Source organism: Tachysurus fulvidraco, chromosome 11 (assembly GCF_022655615.1).
Source record: "Tachysurus fulvidraco isolate hzauxx_2018 chromosome 11, HZAU_PFXX_2.0, whole genome shotgun sequence".
Taxonomy (NCBI): domain Eukaryota; kingdom Metazoa; phylum Chordata; class Actinopteri; order Siluriformes; family Bagridae; genus Tachysurus; species Tachysurus fulvidraco.
Window position 1 is genome coordinate 10,820,324 of NC_062528.1, and position 20,511 is coordinate 10,840,834.

General features: G+C 38.4%; 1 protein-coding gene across 1 annotated transcript; it reads right to left on the minus strand.

Annotated features, from left to right (window-relative positions):
- Positions 1 to 781: 781 nt before the first annotated feature.
- On the minus strand, positions 782 to 19,540 carry cpda (carboxypeptidase D, a). Its single transcript, XM_027147977.2, has 21 exons — positions 18,772 to 19,540; positions 17,606 to 17,853; positions 12,711 to 12,853; positions 12,434 to 12,603; positions 11,313 to 11,722; positions 11,034 to 11,225; positions 10,681 to 10,848; positions 10,480 to 10,589; positions 10,296 to 10,404; positions 9,544 to 9,686; positions 8,911 to 9,080; positions 7,829 to 8,116; positions 6,854 to 7,049; positions 6,402 to 6,537; positions 5,500 to 5,646; positions 5,309 to 5,407; positions 5,047 to 5,111; positions 4,373 to 4,504; positions 4,013 to 4,198; positions 3,045 to 3,147; positions 782 to 2,962 (listed from the first exon to the last, which is right to left on the minus strand). The coding sequence occupies exons 1-21, from the start codon at positions 19,401 to 19,403 to the stop codon at positions 2,736 to 2,738; spliced, it is 4,074 nt and encodes a 1,357-aa protein (XP_027003778.2). The 5' UTR covers positions 19,404 to 19,540; the 3' UTR covers positions 782 to 2,735.
- Positions 19,541 to 20,511: the final 971 nt, after the last annotated feature.

The window sequence follows — 20,511 nt, forward strand, 5'->3', positions numbered from 1 at the left end:
TGTCATATTCTCTCACAAAATGGTCTCAATGGTCAAATTAGTGCTCAGAATCCAGCATTAAACAGAAGACAACTAAAAAATCTTGTTGCATTTGCCAAGGCCCACAGCTTGCAGGAAGGATGGACTGTGGAAAAGTGGCAGAAGTATTGAATTATCTATTGAACTGCATCCCAATCATCGCAAATACTGCAGAAGACCTATTGGAACCCGCATGGACCTAAGATTCACACAGAAAACAGTCAAGTTCGGTGGAGATAAAATCATGGTTTGGGGTTACATTCAGTATGGGGTGTGCGAGAGATCTGCAGAGTGGATGGCAACATCAACATCATACTTCAGCCTCCACAAATGACACAATCTCCATCTCACATTTATTCTAAATTACGCAATCTCCATCTCCCATTTATTCTAAATTACGCAATCTCCATCTCACATTTATTCTAAATTAAGCAATCTCCATCTCACATTTATTCCAGGCGTAATCCATTTTATTTGATATGTCTGTCATTCAAACAGCAAATATATAGTCAGGTTTTACTCTGAACCATCATGTGTCATTGCTCAGTTAGGTTGCTCTTCATTTACACACAAGTGACTTCAATTATCTACAATCACTTTTGTATCAAAATGGAAAAATATACAACTGCACGACCAATACATCCAAAAGCTATACATGTTTGTTCAAACGCACAAGTCATTTACACTCAAGGGTCAGCATCAAGCCATCAAATTAGACTTTACAGTTCATGAAAAAAATGAAAATATAAGTGGACTAAAGAAAACAAATGAACCTCATTTTTAATGTGAAATGTGGATATCAAAGAGAGAAAGAGAGACATTTCTTAGACATTTCCTTATAGTATATCATTTAAATTACAAGAATAGAGACAGTTCAAGAAAAAAGGTTTCCCTGATTGCTTAAACTATTAAAACACTGACATACAGTACATGGCTAATATCCATTATTTTGCCTGTGCTTTGTTTTTATCCAAATCGGCAAAAGTCAGTAAAAATGTGAAATTTTAAGGGCATTTAAAAGTCACTGGATGTTAACTGGCAGTAAGTGAGAGAGCAAAGTCACTTTTAGGTAGAAAAATGTCCAAGTGACCATTTGGTTTAGAGAAAACCGTAGATTATTGTTACTAAATTTAAATAATGTATCTTTTGAGTGATTTAAAATATTGAATTTACACAGAAGCACCAGTGAAAAAAAAAACAGATCGGAACAGAATTCCTGTGAGAACAATCGGAACAAGAAATGTAAAAATGATTGTAGCCTGATTTGGTCTCAAACATCTGGAATATTTGAGAACTAAAATGTTTTCAACACATTACTTTGCTGTGGCTTGATAAACCGCTCAGATGTGGTTAAATATATTAACGATGTCCACAAATTTACAAAGATCCGTCGCATTCTATGATCTACGTAAGAAAAATAATTACTTGGCAATTCAAATATCCGTAACACTGTATATTATGCTACAATATGAAATGTTTGACAAACCGATAACTGACAGTGTTTTCCCAATGGACAGTGTGGTTAGTAATCCACACAACAGTACACATGGATACTGCTATAATAAAATGCTAACAAGAACAATTTTGGATACCTTGTGTAGTGTATGTTCAGCAATTAATGGAACATTAATGGGTGGTGGGGGGTGGTGGAAGAAACACATGAAGTAAATTCATTTTTCCATTCCTTTCACACGGTGCACTAAATACAATACTTCACGATGTCATTACCATGAGTGCATGACCCAAATAAAATCACTCTAAAACTAAAATACATCCAAGATTAAACTGTAACTGGCACCTGAATATTTTGAAGGTTTTTTGAATAGAGTGACATTTCAGTTTGACCAAGTGTCAGTCTGGACGACTTTAAACTTTACCCACGTGTCAGCTGGATTCACCAGTGAGTCTGGAAAGAGGGGTAAGTATTTCATTACAGTACAGCTAACTTGGATACAAAAACCATGACAAAATGTAGTGTCACAGCATAGTTACCAAACTGCACTGTCCAGGGAGAAAAGCACTATAAAAAGTATAGATGCTGAAATATAAAAAAAAATTCTAAAAGGTTTCTAAAGATTCTCAGCATTGAGGTTTTGAGGCACACATTTACCCAGAATTGATCTCAGTATTAGAAATCATAAGCAGCATTTCTGCTCCAAGACAGTTTATGTACATAATTTGTCACTTTCTGTGTGGGACAATGTGAATTAAAAAAAAAAGAAATAATAATTAGACTCTTGATTATGACCCAAACACAGAGAGCTTCCAAGAGGATATTTCAGCTTACACACATTACATTGATCTATACATCCTAGTGATATCCAACAGGCAGCGATGGCTCAGGCTAATCAAACAAGGCACTGTGTTTAGTAATCCTGCTGAGTTTTGATTCGTGTGGGCAACTTCTTTAGTGATGTACTGACTGGAAGAGACGTGCAGAATATTTCCACACTATAAAATATAATTTAGCCTCAAATAAATAGCATGTTGGTTGAGAGCAGATTGTAAGGTTGCATACATTAACATGTGAAACAGTCAATCGATCTCACTAGGCCAGTAAAGTGCATCCTAGGATAGATTTCATGGCAGTCTGGGCAGACGAGCCTGTGAGCTGAGCACCCCCTGCTGGTGTGGACAGACACCTGATAAAACTTGATCTTCTGTCTCTCTCAGTAGGGTGGCAATGTAGGATGTGATCATTGCAAGAGAGTTAAATATCAGAGTTTGTTGGCGTACAGAGTGTCTTCATCGCTTTCGCTCTCGTCCTGGAACTCGTGGCTCAGCAGGGACTTCTTGGAGCCCATGGACGTGAGCCGGATCTCATCTTCATATTCTTCCCGGTGCTGGCGCAGACGGTGAAAGCCGTCCTTCTGCCTGTTGGACTTGACAGAGCACACGCACCAGATGATGCAGGCAGTGATGGCCAGAGCTGTCATAGCCGCAGCTGAAGCAGAAAAACACAAATCATTCAAAAATATAAAACAACACATTATCTAATCAATAATCCTTCATCATTTGCATCTTACCTGCAGATGCCACCACTAACTCTCGCGGTAAACCGAAGATGCGGTTGTCCATGTCAAACTCAATAACAATGAAGATCGCTGCCTCATATGATGAGACAATCACCTGGAGAAGGCAACAGCAAAACAATGAGGGAAGCAAATTAAATAAATTCAATTAATATAGATAGACATTTTTCTGTGGATACTTCATTTGTTTTCATTATGATAATGCATTAGTGTTAATGATGCATCTGGACGAGCAGCTGATTAAATTCAGCTCACCAGTCAAAATGTTTACTGGATTCCAGTTCCAGTGTACTTTCCAGCAGTAATTCAATATCTCCATTAGATATGGAAGCAGCATTTAAACCCAGGCATCAGACACAAAATGCATGATGTGCAACAGGAGCGTTTGACACACATATGCGACGCATTTTTCTATTTATATTTCTGCTGAATGCCTCACATGGCTATAAGCACGGCATAAACAGTATTCCTACATTGTTTTTCAGCGTATGCAAATAATTTACACAACATGAGCTAAATTTTAGCCTGTAATTTACTACTTAATGGAATCAGGCAAAAAGTAATGGTCATAAAACTTGATGAGTGGCATTGAGCATGACAATAAAACGTACACGTGCGCACACACAAAAGGTATTTATTTTTGTTTAGGAATACACTGTTTCAGGGTTTGGTTGAACTTTTCTCATCCTTGCTTGATATTGATTTGATCCGATCTGACTTCTTTTTCAACACATCTTTACATCTTTGCTGAGTTGACACAGCACAGTCATGATTCGCATGCAACATTTGTCTCGTCAATCAACATCCCACGAATTCTCAGTGGAAAATAGAGCAAAATATGTCTATCCATATCCTATACTCATTCAATTTACTTGTATAGTGCTGAATAAAGTCATATCAGAGTCACACTGATGTACAATATTAGATCAATGCACTCCTAGTTTTTATGAGAATTCTCAAACCTTTTGCCTCTGCTGTTGGTATCCCTCTGCTACTGCTTCAATGCTGTGTGACCCTGGAGCCAGCAAAGCATGGAAGTAACCTCCCTCACTGGTGAACATTCGCACACCACCATTCAGCACAATCATTGCTCCCACTATGGGCTTGCCACTCTTGTCCTTTACAATTCCACGAACTCCTTTGTGCACCTACAAAAAAAGAATGAAATTTAAGCCACAAAGGCTTACAGTCTTAACAAAGAATGCCATGTTTTTTGATACCATCCTTCCCATATAGAGGACAGGGAGTTCTTAAGACTATAAGCAGGAACAATGTACATTACAGACAGAGCAATGGCTTATGGAAGGAAAATTCTGACTGACCTCGACCAGCATGCTGAGTAATGACTTCCTGTTCTCAGTCCAAAGGGTGGGCAGTTGATCAGCTTGGGGGAATAGGCAACAACTGGTGTATACCGTAATCTCAGGACAGTGCCCAAAGTCCACACTGAAGTCCTGTAATGTAACCAAATAACAATTGAACACAAGTTAAATGGAAACAAACTGAACAGAATTGTTCTATACATTTCAGGAAAGTCAGAAGTATTTCTGCCAGTTCACTGGGAAGTATGCATGGAGCATTTCATGGATTATTAAGAAGCATGGACTTTTTCAGTCAGTACACATTTTTTGGAACTCCTCCATAACTTATTAGATATGGCTTCCCTGTGAGCATTACCCTCAATCATGTCCAGGTGTTGACTATCAGCAAGTGAGGAAGCAAAGCTTTATGAAATTAAAGGCAGTAGTGTGTTGTGTGTCACACTGCCATTGTTCTGGTTGTGAGTGCACCAATCAGGAACAACACACAACCAGGAAACACTGATAAGCGGTTTCCTGGCTGTAGCCTGGAAATGTATCATAGAACGTGCCCCACCCTCCCAGCTGGACTCACTGTTAACATAAGTCTCAAGATTTTAACAGCCAAACATCCTTACATTAAAAAAGTAAATTAAAATTTATCATTCACACAGACACACACACAGAGACACACACACCTTCATGCTGCCCATGTGACTGTGTTTCTCAGCTGCCCGCAACACTCCATCAGGGATGTTTCCCACTGAAATTAAATGAGTCATTGAGAGAATGTTTATATATTTAAATAGAAAACTAGATAACTTTAGTGTCAGCTCTCAACCATATGACGCTGATCATTATTAAAATGAATTTGATTCGACTTGATTCGAGTATTACACAATAACAATTCAAGCTAAATTTATTTACAGTGTAAAAAGCAGTATAAAGCACTTCACATACTCTGGGAATTGTTTGGGCATCCAGTGTCTCCTAAATGCATTGTGGGATGGTTGTTGGCATACACCGTAGCCAAATACCTCAAGGTGCTCTCGTTTTCAACTGAAAACACACAGCAAAATTTAAAACCCTTGCCAAAGCATGTCAATAAGCTGCCACCATTAAGCTGCCATCTGAGAAAAGAAATGGGAGACCTGGTTGAACTGGTTTGTCATAGGGGTAGGTAACCAATACTGAGCCTCCATCCAGTGTTACTGACAGAGTAAAGCCCTTCTCCTGTATCAGATCCATCACTGCGCGAGTCTCAGGCTGAGCTTCTGTGGAGCGCTGCGATGCATTACCTACAAAAACACCAAATCCACATAATTCTGTACACAATTCACAACATTACTATTCCAGTGTACAGAGTACTGTACACAGATGTTCTCTAAAGACTTATAACAATAGCTGGTGGACACAGTGGATTAGTGTTTAGCACGTTTACCTCACAGCTCCAGTATGTTTGCATGTTCTGCTTCAGGGGTTTGCTCTGTGTACTCCAGTTTCCTCCCCCAGTTTAAAGACATGAGTGATAGGCAGACCTTCATCTCTTAATTTGCACTAGTATGTGAATAGGTTTGTGTGCGAGTTCTTTAGGATAAACTCTAGGTGCCCTGTGACCCTGTTCAGAGAATGGGTGGATCGACCCAATACCGGAGAATTATGGACTATTAAGTGTACAAACGGCAAGAAATCTTCACACTGCTGTAACCTGATTTGTGTCCCAGTGGAACCAGAACCTATTTCAGGAACAATGGACATGCAGCAAGAATACTGGCTAGATAGGACACCAGTCCATCACAGGGCACCAAATACGCATGGCCGTTCTCATACTCACACCTAGTGGTGATCCAGCATAACCAATCAACACTCATGTACTTGGTAGGAGGTGGGAGGAAACTGGAGAATCCAGAGAAAGCCCACAAGCATGTCCACACAATAAACTTAGCAGTTAGTAGTAGTTTTGCAATGTCGACAGTAAAAGCTGGTCTTGCTGGTTGTTTGCTCACAATTTAAGTGTGCAAGATTATTATTATTTTTTTTAACAAATTCTTACCAAAGAAATCAGTGTCGAGGTCTTTGCCATTTGTATTGGTCATACCCACAGAGGAGGAGCACTCTCTTTCTTTAGCAAGCTCACGACCATCCGGGTTAATGGAAGGAAGGATGACAATTCTTGTCTCGTTGATTAACTAAAAGGAGAAAGAGAATGAGAGGTTAAGAAATGTGAAAAGTAGTCAATGTGATTAGATCACAATTTTATACTGTACAATATAAATATGATAAATTTAGGGAAAAAACTGTGTAATCGCATTTTATTGTTTAATTTTGTATTCAGGTTTATTGCCATAACAACTTCAATGGCTATTTTACTTCAAATCCAGGTATAATATTTTCCTAAAAATAAGAGTCTGTCCTGCTAGAAGGTCTCATGACTCATGATATTAAAATGATGGTAAACATAAAAACAAAATGGAAAAAAAAAAATACAAGATGACACAGTCTCACCCTTGTAATAGCAGCATTTTTGCCATAGTTGATACACAGGTAAGTAGCAAACTCCAGCAGAAGCTCTGTGCCCACTGGAGCATTGCCATGGATGCCAGCCACAAATCGGATCTTGGGCTTGGATGGCGCTGGCACCACAGGAGTGTTGTAGATCTCCAGGGCCCAAATGGTTCTGAACTCCACACTCTGACCAAGACTAGACAAGATTAAAACAAGGTTACGGCTCTGAATCTGCACCTATGACAAAGAAGCTGAAATGCTGTTGGAAAAATCGGCCTGTACTCTGACTGAAAAATTTGTAAGCTTTGTAGTCTTGTTTAGTTTTAGTTTCCACAATTATGTCTTGTAGCCCAATTTCCCCATCTCTCCCTGAATGCTGGTCTAATCATAGCAGGCAGGTCATTTTGTTTGCAGTATGAAACCAGACTGTACAGTTATGTGGATTCCTCTTTTCTCTTTTATTTGTGTTCTGCATTGTACACACGGACGTAAACCTGTTAAATCTGAGTGTATAAATAGAAACACTCAAGCAGGTCTTTACCGGCAAGTTATTTTGCAACTCACTTGCAAAATATGTTGTCTTTAGTGCAATCTGTAACGGCTGTAAATATCCCGTTTGCTTTTCTTAACACATATTCAGAATCTTCTCTGAGGTTATGTCGTCCTACGTTTTTAAGCACAAAGCTTAAGACATTAATCACCAGCTACAGTGCAGACATAATTTTCATCCTCCTAAAAGAGTGTGTTGACAGAGGATGCGCGTGTTTTTTTTTTTTTAAACAAACAGGCTTTTAGGCTTTAGTACTGGCTTGTCTCCACAAGTTGGATCCACTGACTTATGACTCATCATATGTTCATTTTAGCATTTAATCCAAGACTGAATGCACAGGACAGTTGCAGAAATATGAATTTTTGATTCTTTATATAATTTTCTGATGCACTCAGCTGTTATAAGTGCATTTAAGAGACCAGTACCTGCGTAGAGAGGTGATATTTGGGAAGTTAAGGTTGAGGCTGCGCAGAAACTCAGATGCCTCTTCATAGCCACGATAGCGAAAGCTGCTGGTGGTGGCTGTGTTCTGGATGAGCTGGTCCAGACCAGGTCCCACTGAGAGCTGCTTGATGAAGCTCTGGAACTCCTCATCACTGGAGTATCGATGGCTGGTGGGGCTGCCGGTGTCATGCCGTATCCGGGTCAGCTTAAAGTCCACGACCTCTGCAACACCATCAGGCACGGTGGCGTATGTGACAACAGACTTGTAGCTGGAGAAAATGTGAATAGAAAGAGAGGTTTAAATTTACAATCAAATTCTTTCTATCTATTATATTCTCAGGAAAACAGACATAGCACTGAAAAACATTTGCCAAATATAAGTGTATCTCCATACTTAAGAAAGAAACTCAAGGAAACCAGTCATATCCTTTTAGACTGTTTATATGTTAAAATACTTTCTTACTCTATTATTACTTATATTATTCTTATTCTTAATTTAAAAGATAATAAAGGATAACAAACACAACACTGTGGCTTGTCCCGTTACAGGAAAACCAACAATAGAGTGATGTCATGCAATGCAGAGCAGTCAATGGTACAACCAAGAAGTTGACTGTTTATTCATTGTATTTATTTCCTTACCACAGCAATAGATGGCAGTAAATTATAAGTTTTAGTTTAACAATGATAATTAAGAGCACATCATACTTTTATCTATTAGTTCCTATTATTTATGATGATAGGTGATAGTTATTGTCTCGAAAAAAAAAAGGAAAGCAGTAAAAATTCCTTATTGTCTTTTATGTAGTATCAACTCTTCCCATAAATGTTAAATAGCATTATTACATCTATCCATAAACATTTTTCTCATTTAAAAGTTACAAAATAAAATACATCTATTTATTACTTGTCTTAGATTACTATGGAGCATCTGCTCTAAGTCCTATAAGAGTAAATGCATTTGATTTGCCTTACACACTGTTGCTAATCAACACCTTTTGACCAGTCAGATTCAAGTGCATTGAGTTGCAAGTCTCTTTTCATTTGCAGTGAGGTAGCTTACCCTTGAGCCGAGGCAGTTAGGTGATATGTTCCAGGTACAAGCAGACGCCAGTAATCTCCAGCTTTGTTAGTGGTGATGGGGTGGTCGATACCTTCTACAGTAATGGTGGCATTGGGTATACCAGTGCCATCCTTACTATCAGTCACCATCCCCTTCACTCCTCTGTGGACCTAGAGATCATGAAGATAAATACAAGAAATAGAGTGATGCATGCACTCTGGGTACAAGTAGAACACCCCCAATACCTCCCTGTACCTGCCAAGGCCACTATGGCTGTAAAGGACTGAGACTTATTTAGCTCCAGTGGTTTTATATTAACCTACAATATGTACTTTTCAGTAATCAAGTGCAATATGTGTGCAATGTTTGTACATATTTCACAGTATGTCTTTTTATTTATTGTCCCAAGCCTGGATAAAATGAGAGGTTTGGGTTCGGAAATTGAATTATAAAAAAAACAGTAAAACCGGTAAACCAGTATTCACTATTTTTAAACTTAAGACTAATGTCAATCAAAGTATTTTTCTGTCTGTCTGTCTCTCTCTTTCTTTATTTAGAAAAGTATAAGAGAGACCAAAAAGAAAGATTCATAGGAACAATGAGAAAGAAACAGACAGATAAACAGCAATGAACCTGGTGAATAAACTGCAGCAGAGATCTCCGGTTGTGCTCCCAGTACTGCGGCAGCTCCCGTTCTGGAGGATACTTCACACAGCCCAGCTCTACAGTCACCTCAAAGCAGTTAGTGTTAAGATAGTTCCAGTCCTGCATACCACCTAGAAGAGTCACGTACAACACAAAGCTCACTCACAGAGAACACGCATAAACAAATAACCAAATTCGATACTCGTTACATTTGAGCATGTTGTTTTCAAACAAGAGGGTTAAAAATAGGCCCAGGGTTGAACATATTATTACTCGTTATTATTGTGGAAGAAAAATTAGCTTATCATTTAAGGCTACATGCATCTATGTTTGTGTTTCATTTTAATATGTCTTGTATTTGTACATTGATGGGGTTTTGTTCAGGAATATAACATTCTGGTACAGGACTACAGGCTGCACATTACTAAAATACTTAAAGTATATATTGTGGTGTCCCTGTGTGGAAAAAAAATGTAGTGTGTTTTGACTACTAGATTTCTAGATTTCTCCAAATGTTCATGGTAAAATAAAATATTTGAACTCTGAAAATAAATTCCTGGATTCCTGAGAAGAAAATGCACCTATAAAGTTACAGTTAAGTCATCTTCCAAAAAAAAGTATGTGTGTTCCTATTAAAGTAGCCTGTATTGTTATATAATGATTGCAAACCAACATGTTCAGGAACTGCTCAGTATCTTAAAAGTTTCTGATGCGTATTTTGTCTCTGTTCAGCCACTTACCAGGCACATTGTACCAAGCAGCTCCATTAGTAATACCCTCGTTAAAGTACTCATCAGGGTATTCTTTTAGATCTTTACAAGGGTGTCCTTTATACATAAGCGGATTTTCCTAAAACACAAGAAAAGTCTTTAATGAGTGTCCTTGTGAAAATGGGGAACAAGTCCAAGAATAGCTCACACTCACCTGCGAGTACGCAAGAGCGACCATTTTAAACACAGCGTCGTCCGGAGACCCGCTATATCTATTGACGCCCTCCGGATCATCGTCATAAGGATAATTTACCACCAGAGAGCCTAAAAATTCAAAAAACCCAGCAATGTACATGTGTACAGATTGCCATATCGTAGACCAGGAACATGATAAACTTAAGATATTGATATCTACCTCCGTGCAGGTTAGCAGACAGCACAAATGGGTAGCTTTTAGCCCAGTTCATCACTGCTATAGTCTCTGGCTGCCTGGGATCAACAATGGTTTGGAACTGGTCAGGAAAATTGCGATTTAGGTCGTAATTGTTGCTGTTATTACGCCCGCGGTAGCCATTGACATCTCCTGTGGAAGATCACACTTGTTTATTACTGGCAAATTTACGGAGCAATGCTACAATGCTAGAACTAAACAGTGCTAAGCAACAAATTACTGTTCATGTATATAAATATTAATAAAAGAACCACATATAAATATAGGGTTCAATTGAAATTTTTAGGTTAAGGAGTGTGTTTTAAGCTATTCCTTACCCTCTTGTGCAATTTCATAGCCATCTGGGTTCATGGAGGGCATGATGTGTATGCGAGTGTTGTTGACAAGCTGCGTCACCTCAGGGTTGCTGCCATAGTTACGGCACAGGTACTCGATCAGATTTAGAAGCAGCTCTCGTCCCACCACCTCATTGCCATGCATGTTAGCAATATACTTAAACTCTGGTTCACCTAAAGGAGGTATTGAATCGTTTCAATATACAATATACGCAAATGGATGACAAACACGTTATGAAGAGTATTCATATTTTACAGCACCTTCCTCGTGTTTTCCCGGGTTATCAGAGATCTCCATGACCCAAAGCAAACGGCTCTGAGCGGATTTGCCGATGGAGTAGAGACGTGTGATGGAGGGGTATTTGGTGCTGAATCTCTGCATGAAGAGCTCCATGTCACTGTTACGGTGATGACGAAACTCCTGAGGCTGCTGAGGCTGTGGTGTTGGGGCAGAGCTGCTTAAAGACACGTCTGTAACCCCATTACCATCACTGGGCATGCTGGAGCCGGTACGAATGTTGCTGCTATTGGTTACAGCTATGGTAGAGGGTGTAGTAGTGGTTACAGTTGTGTGGTTGACAATCTCCTTACTTAGAGGTGCTAGTGTGAAGTTGAGTTCTGTAGCTTTGCCCTCGGTTACTTGAACGCCAGGCACAGTCATTGGCACAAAACTAAAAACACACAAAGAAAGGAAGTAGTGTGTACAGTGTATGACAAACACAGAAACAAAATTTCAAGGGAAGAATTTCAACAGATCTATACTACGCATTTGCATTTCATGAATTCATAAGAAGAGTTTTTAATCTATTTAGCTATTCAATGTTTTTGCCACTGATCATAAAGGATCTTGCTAAATATGTTGAATGACCCATTAACACAATAAAGGCAAATCTTCCTTTTCGTTGTTCTATATTTAATCTATATGACAATGTCACATTACAAGCATGTATTATATACCTGTTTATTATATATCTATAGAATTAAAACACGAGTAATTTAATAAGCAATTTCAATTCAATTTATTTGAATAGTGCTTTTAACAATTCACATTGTTTTAAAGCAGCTTTACAGAAGTATAGAAACAGAATAAAAAAAATGTTAAGGTTTAAAATTAAGTTACTATTTACATACTGTATCTCTAACATTTATCCCTAAGGGCAAGGAAAAACTCCCTGAAATGAGGATATGAGCAAGAAAACCATGAGAGAAAGCAGACTAGGTTCAAGCAATAGACAATATGATCTTAAAAAAGCGCATACTTTGTATATGTAGTCAGAACTTAGAACTTAGATGAAAGAACTTAGATGAAAGCTCAAAAAGAGAAGATGCATGTCTAGTCTTGTGACAGTCTGATGCCACATCATGTCTGGTCAGACGCTTACCCAACTGACACAGCTGTGATACTGTAGGTTCCTGGCAGCAGCAGTCTGTAATAGTCACCAACGTGACCAGTGGTTATGTTGTGGTTAATTCCTACTACAAAAATTACTGCATCAGAAATAGGAGCACCGGTTCCGGCTTCTCGGACAAAACCTCGCACACCGATGTGAACCTGAAACGATATTGAGGTCAGAGAATATCACATACTAATACAAATGATATCTTTTGACTAATCCAAATGCAGGATAAATGAAACTTAATGCTTAAATGATGTTGAACCTGCTCCATATAAGCCAGCAGAGACTCTCGGTTGTTCTCCCACTCTTTTGGTAACTCCGAAGCCATCGGATACTTGCAGCAACTCAGCTCCATGGTGATTTCCAAGCAGTTCCCTTTTAAATAATTGTAGTCCTGCATTCCTCCTGTTCAGAAATACAAGATATATATAAATGACCGATGTCACCGCATGCAGTAATACGAGTTCAAGACCACCTAACCCACTTTCGAATGATTCATGGCAAAATCGCCCTCAGCCACAAAGTGTTAAGTGAGTAAACCTCATTAAGTAAACACAGGAAACCCAACTTCTTGCATTCAGATATTTTTTTACTCTTCCCTCTCACTAACCCTGCAAGTGTAAGTTATAAAGTATTTAGAATTTTGGTCCAACAACTGAAATATATGAAAAAACTAAAAGATACATCAAGGTCTAGGGAACTGTCCCAAAAATAGGCACAGAGTCTCAGAAATCTCTAAATCTTATTTGTGTTAATGGTGTTTATTAGAAAAGGTTTCCTTAACAAAAATCCATCAATCTATTTTCTGAACACGAGGAAGGGAACACCTTGGACAGCCTGTCATGCATTATTCCTTAATGTACAATTTATGCATTCATTGAATTCTGATTAAATGTTAATGACATGCAGCAGCACTGACTGTTTATTCAGTCCATGATTAAAATAAGAGTCGACTCAAATAAGTCAGATAAACTTCAGCATGATCCTGAATGCTGATTTTCAGATGTAAATATTCCATCTTGAACTTCAAGACACATAAAATCCACAATGATATTCCCACTGATTATTTAGTGTCTTTTTAGGTTTGTTATTATTATTTTTTCCAATACGTTAACAAAAGTGTTAGTTGCTTCGTTAATATTTGTTTACGTGTTTATTGATGCTGACATCTGTGGTTTGTTCACGCCAACCAACATGCTAAATAATGCCATTTAAAGAAGCCTTAATGTAAAGTGTTACTTAAATTTATCCTTCAACAACAGAACATATGCAGAACAAGTGCATGACCAACAGAATAACTGAGCACAAATTAAGCATCATTCATCCTGGCCTAAAAATCTACAAGGGCTCAGAGCTGGGAAGGACAAACAAAAAACCTCATGAGCTAAAAAATATATATAGAAGTGACGCAGAGCAAAAAGCAAATTCCTCTATGCAGCTTTACTCCATTGAACTAATATGTTTACATCTTAATTAACTGTGACAGAAGAAATAATACTTATTATATGTTAAATATAATTGTGATCAATTCTAAGCTTTGACAGTGGGCTTAAACAAGATGATTACTCTTAGTGCCAGGAATTAAGCAGCCATTTATTTTCATTTATATGAATTTATGTTTAAGGGCTTAATATCCCGTCCTCAATACTGTATTATATCAGTGTGTAGGGAAAAACTGTCGTCTTTCAGTCCAATGCACTTGACCAGTGGATTAATTTATATCAAGGCTGCAAGTAAATGAGCCTGTTAATAAAGAAAGAAAGAAAGAAGCAAACAAACATAAATCCACCACTTCCTGGTCAGTTTTTCCAAGTTCCTCTCAGCTGACCCTGCAAACTAAACTCACTCTCAGACCTGCTTTACATATCTTAAGAGAACATGGGAGACGGTTGACTGAACTGTTCATCCATTACCTAGTAAAACACACACACACACACCTCGGAATTAATCAGCCACAAAATAAATTAAACTCTACTACATTCTTGTCTGCTACTTAAAAAAATTATTTTAATATTTAAAATCTTAACGTGAACACGTCACTGTTATTGTTAACCACAAAGGGTTAGGGTTGATTCTTCTTTTGTAGGTCAACGATCCAAGCAGAAACATAAAATGAGCTGGCATATTTTATGATTAACTTTATTCTATCGTCTTAGAGCATATCCAGTTAATGATAAGCTAAATGGCATTATGTTTTCCAGATGAAAAACTCATACACCTGAAAGTCCCTGGGTACAAGAAGTATACACAAGAACGGTCAGCGTGATCTTTATAGGACTGTGCACATGAGAATGAAGTGTAAAGGAGTTTACTAGGTGTGTTAAACATTGATCTGCTTGAGAGATTGCAGAGAAACAGAACAAACATTTAAAAGTCAATATGCGTGCGTAGAAGACACATCTTGAGTCACCTGATGTTTGCATTTGATCATCACACAGAATCCTTGTGTGACAAGGATACAAATAGTGCTTGGTGTTAGTCTTCTACTCCTTCAATCAAATCAAGTTGGACTCAGCCTGCAGCAGCACTTTACGTCATATCCATGTTCGTTATGCTATGCATTTAGGCTTGTGAAAACTCACACAAAATGTGTAATGCGATTCTCTATACCTGGGTCATTGTAATGAACATTCTAGATGCGCTTTGTAAGCAACATTCTTTACAACCGATTATTGTACTGAGTGCCTCCCAGAACGAGCCTGTTCAACTGTCAAATGTAAAAAATTAAGGACTAACTATTTAGTGAAAGACAGACAACTCAACCTGTATATCACCAAGTACAGTATCAAAAGTGAAGACAATTGTGTCTATTAGAAGAAGAAGAAGGAAAAAGCCTTTTATTTTTGTCACATGTACATTACAGCACAGTGACATTCTTTCTTCACATATCCCAACTTTGGAGGTTGGAGTCAGAGCGCAGGATCAGCCACGATACAGCGGCTCTGGAGCAGTGCTGGGGCTTGAACCCTGATTCACCAATCAACAACCCAGAGCCATAATCGATTGAGCCACCACTGCCACCATATACATACACATTTGTATGTGTATTATAGCAAAGACCATGTAGCTTTAGCATTTCGGAAAGCTGAGGCTGCACAGGCTTGCCAAAAATGGACAGCTGAGGACTGGAAAATGTAGCCTGGTCTGATGAATCTCCATTTCTGCTGAGTCACACACATTGTATGGTCAGTATTTGGCACCAGCAGTATGAGTCTATGGTGCCAACCTGCCTTGTGGAGGTGGAGTAATGGTGTGGGGAATGTTTTCTTGGCACACTTTGGGCAATAGTAATACCAATCAAATATTAATAATAGTAATACCAATATAAAAATTTGAATGCCACAACATTTATGAGTATTGATGCTAAACATGTAAATTCCCTCATGGCAACAATTTACCATGTTCTAATGGCTATTTCCAGTATGATCAGGTCACAAAGCGAAAGTCTCAAACTGGTTTCATGAATATGAATATGAACTGAGTTCAGTCTTCTTCAGAGAACTTCCCAATCAAGGAATCAGAATCCAGTGGAACACCTTCGGAAAAAGCACCTGAAAAGACAGAATCTCCAAGAAATGTTTCATCTTGTGAAATTCACGCCACGAAGAACTGGTGCTATTTTGTGAGCAAAGGGAAGCTCTACCCTCTGTCATTATAGTGTTTGAACAAAATGCACAGAGGATTCTGACTAAGCCATACATCCGTTATGACGTATGAGCTTCCTTTTGAGATATTTGTTCTGAATATGTCTCACAGCATATTGCATCATAACTAGGCTCTGCGTCTTAATTTGAGCAATTGCAAAGCCAGGCAGACCTGAACATGTCGTGCCAGGTTTTAGACTGCACACCTGGCATCATTTTTACACCCCATCAGCTCCGGAAGAACAACATCCTGGTGCCAGAAACATTTAAAGAAATCTTTCTTCAGGTGCAAGGTGGCCACTGGTTCAGATTTCAGGACACAATGCAGCTCAGGTTGCAGTGCTGAGAGTGGTGTGATGTGTCGGTCTGAGCACTGGCTTATAAAGAAATGTATCAGAACAAAGCAGGACACAACTATGCCAGAAATACGGGTTTTTAAATTAGCAGCCACAAATCAGTTCCTCTCACAGGTTTTGGTTTTTGAGTATGGTTAGTGACACATTATGCAAAAACAGACATTGTCTTATAAAGTGCTAAGAGCAAAGAAGGTTTAAAAAAAATAAAGAAGGTCGGTAATGCTTGAGAAAAAAAAACTAAAATGATTTCTCCACTAGCTAAATAAATATTCAGTGTTTCAGTTCCTGTTTCAAAATGTCTGTAAACACAGTTAAGGATAAGTATAAAGGATCATCGCAAACACCAGTGAGACCAAGACTTGCCTGGTTTAGGGTACAGCAGCTAATTTAAAAGGACTTAAAGGTGAGACTGCTCAGTGCTTTCATAATAACCAGATAAGCCCTCTGTGCCATATAGCTCTTGGCTATGACATTATTTGCCCTAAATCTTATTCTACCAGCTTTGGAGGAAAGTGCAGAAGAAGAATGGTGAAAGAACTGTGCCAAAGGTTTACAAGGAAATGCCAGTGTACTGATAAAATAAAGGTTATTCAGTTTACTGATGTTTGGTTTTTTTTGTTTTTTTTTAATCAGGTCATTTAAAAATTGTAAAACTGCTGTCATCTTTACGGAATGTTTATGTGCTCTTCTCGGTTTTGATGAGTGCAGGAACATCACACATGTAACTGATTACAAACTTTTTTGTCTATATTTATGTTCTGCTTCTTTGTGGAAAGATATTTCGGGAAAAAAAAGGAACTAGGAAGGTTTTAGATATTTTATTCAGACTGACCACATTTCTGCTGCATTTGTCAAACCAGCTCCTCCACTACATAATCTTTACAGGCTGACACCAAGTCAAGGTTAGACAGCAGCCAAAACAAAACACTGTTTTGGTAAAATACATTTAGGTTTTTGTTACAATATGGATGACAATATATACTACTGGTAGAAAATTCATTCTGCTCTTTCATTTTCAGTCAAGAGTAAGGAAATGGGCTACAATTATACCCGAGGGCTTTATTTTTTGGGGAAAACAAACTTCTTTGAGACGTGCTGTTGAACCCAAGTAATATTTTTTAAACAAGCTGAACAATGAGATAAATTATATCAGTTACCTGGGACGTCGTACCACTGTGCACCATTAGTGATGCCGTCCTTGAATGTCTCATCAGGTTCTCCATCACACTTGGGCTCCCCTGTTTTCATGATGGGGTGATTCTTGGCATAAACATGTGCTAGATAGCGGAAGAGTGCGTCGTCAGGTGAGCTGCTGTAGACACCAGTGATGGTGTGCCAGGCTGAGTCATCAAATGGGAAACTGGCCACTACGGTTCCTCCATGCAAATTTCCAGACAAGACAAACCTGAAACAAGGAAAACCGACTTTTAAATTGACCATCAACAAAAGGTCAGTATACACGAGAAGCTGACTTGAAAATTCGATTGAAAGCTAGACAATTTGACAGGGACATGTGATTTGCAACATGACAGACTAAAAAGCCTATGATTCACACTTGGACTTGGAGAGTGTTTACGGGAAAAATATCAGTGTACTGTGTATAAGAATATAAAAAGGTTCTCATAAAAAAAAAATTAATCAATCTGATTTCACTGATAGAACCAAAACATAAATTTATAGGACTAAAACGGGGTGGTTAATATCACAAGATGGAATAGTTAGGAGTTTTAGACTTGTTTCAGACTACGGGTTGAGAATCTGAACTTGGCTCAGTCTCTACAAGTTGGGAACTCAGTGTCTTGAAAAGTAACACATAGATAATTATGGTGTATGCAGTACATATTTTGGCTAAGTATGGCCGACACTGTGCATCTGTTTATACCCTGTTTATGTAGTGCAGCTATAAAGGAAGATGGAAAACATTCGATAATTAACAATTATGACTGATAATTTATGCTGCAAGCACTCAGAAAAAATGCATAAGAAAGATTAAAAACTGAATTCTCCTCAAATGTGCAGAAACTGATACATTATATACACAGCAAGTATGTATTATATACTAACTTTGTGAGTTGTCCTACACTTTAGACACGTAGACTTTATTTACTCAATATGAGTTTCTATTTACATTTCCAACATTTAGCAGACGCCCTTATCCAGAGCGACTCTTCTTATTTTATACATCTGTACAACTGAGCGTCAAGGGGCCCTTGGTGGACGTGGGAATCGAACTCACAACCTTCCGATTGTTAGTTCAGCACCCTAACCACTAGGCTACAACAGATTTGGTCGCTGAAAGCAACAGCTGGCTGAGTTTGCTTACTTGTTGTTAAGAATCCACTTCATCATGGCTGTGTTTTCTGGGATATCAGCTTCGTTCACGTTTATCTCTATGAACTGGTCCGGAAATTTCCTGTTCAGGTCGAGGTCCTTTGCGTTATTTCTGCCCCCTGCCTGGCCAACACAGTCCCCCTCCACCGACCTCTCAAAGCCGTCTGGGTTCATGCTCGGCATGATATAAATATCCGTGTTGTTGACGAGCTCCGTGACCCGCTGGTCGTCTCCGTAGCGCTCCAGAAGATACTCGATCAGATAGATCAACACCTGACGTGACACCGTCTCGTCCCCGTGCATGTTGCCCACGTATTTAAATTTGGGTTTCACCGGCACGTCGGCTAGAGGCTCGCTGGTGATCCGCATCACCCACAACTCTCTTCCTTCAACCGAGCGTCCGATGCTGCTTAAATTGGCGATGTGTGGATATCTCTGAGCCAGAGATCCCAGACGCCGGGTGAGCTCTACATAATTATAGTAAGTGCTATAGGTCTCCGGTTCCTCTACTGCTCTGGTCCGAGGCGCCTTCACAAGGCGACAGCTGACAGACGAGACAACAACAACAAAGACGAGAGCGAAGATTGAAGCTGAACACACTTTTTGTCCGTTCCTGTCCGACATGTCTCTGTTATTTTGCTCCCTGTAGTCATTAAACCTTTAAAAAAAACGGCTGTGCCATAACACAACAGCAGACCTTCTTCCCCAAGCTCTGGTGTAGATGCTTAATGTGCAGCTTCCTGCAAACCTCAGAGGTGGGCGGAGCTTCGTGGGGTGGACAGGAAGCGACTGTTACACCACTACTTCCGGTTTGTGTGGTTTGGAATTCACGTGAAATTCATTTGCTACAATGATTTTAAAACAAATAGATAAACAAACAAATGTCGGAGAACGGTGTAATGATTAAAGCTTCGGTTCAATTGCAATGATTGCTTATAATTTGAGGATCTAATTAACTATAACTAAACTAGTACTAAAAATAGCTAAGAAAATGAAAACATTACTATACATTTTCGACATAAAATAATGAGCTGACTAACTGAATTTTTGCGGCTAACGATATATGTATTTAAAAAGAATTAAAAGACGAGACCTAAATTCCCCTTGCTGAATATTGTCATGGGGTGTTTTTACATACATTATTATTATTATTATTATTGATATAATTATTAATTTTATTATATTAATTCATTTATTTTTGCACTGTTACCTGTCACTTACCAAACCCCCACTAGAACTGTATAGCTCTGTGTCACCTCTTATTGTGCCTATTGTCCTCTTTTAGTAAATATTGGAGTGACTAATTTGCACACATGCACTTTATGTAATCCAACGTGACTTGAATACTATGAGCTCAATGCATTTTCTAAGAAATATGACTTTGCCGATGTCTAGATTCTTAGATATTTATGCATTTTTATGAAGGTTATTTAGATTGTTCTCACTGGCACTGATGATTAATCTGGTGTTCATTACACCACAATTACTCCTGTAACAGTGTCTTTCATGTAGTTAAAAAGTTGGTACATAAGGTAGTTGTAGTATTCAGATTAATAGACTTCGATACTTTGTTTTTGTGAAAAGAAAAAAAAAACAGCAAATTAGAGGCAATATAACTAAGTTTGTGTTTACTCAAGTTTTATAATAATGATGTACTTATCCTAGTTCATTTAAAAGTAAATAAATTTACTTGCCAGCTAATCTCAAATTAGATTTACACATGCAAGTGTAA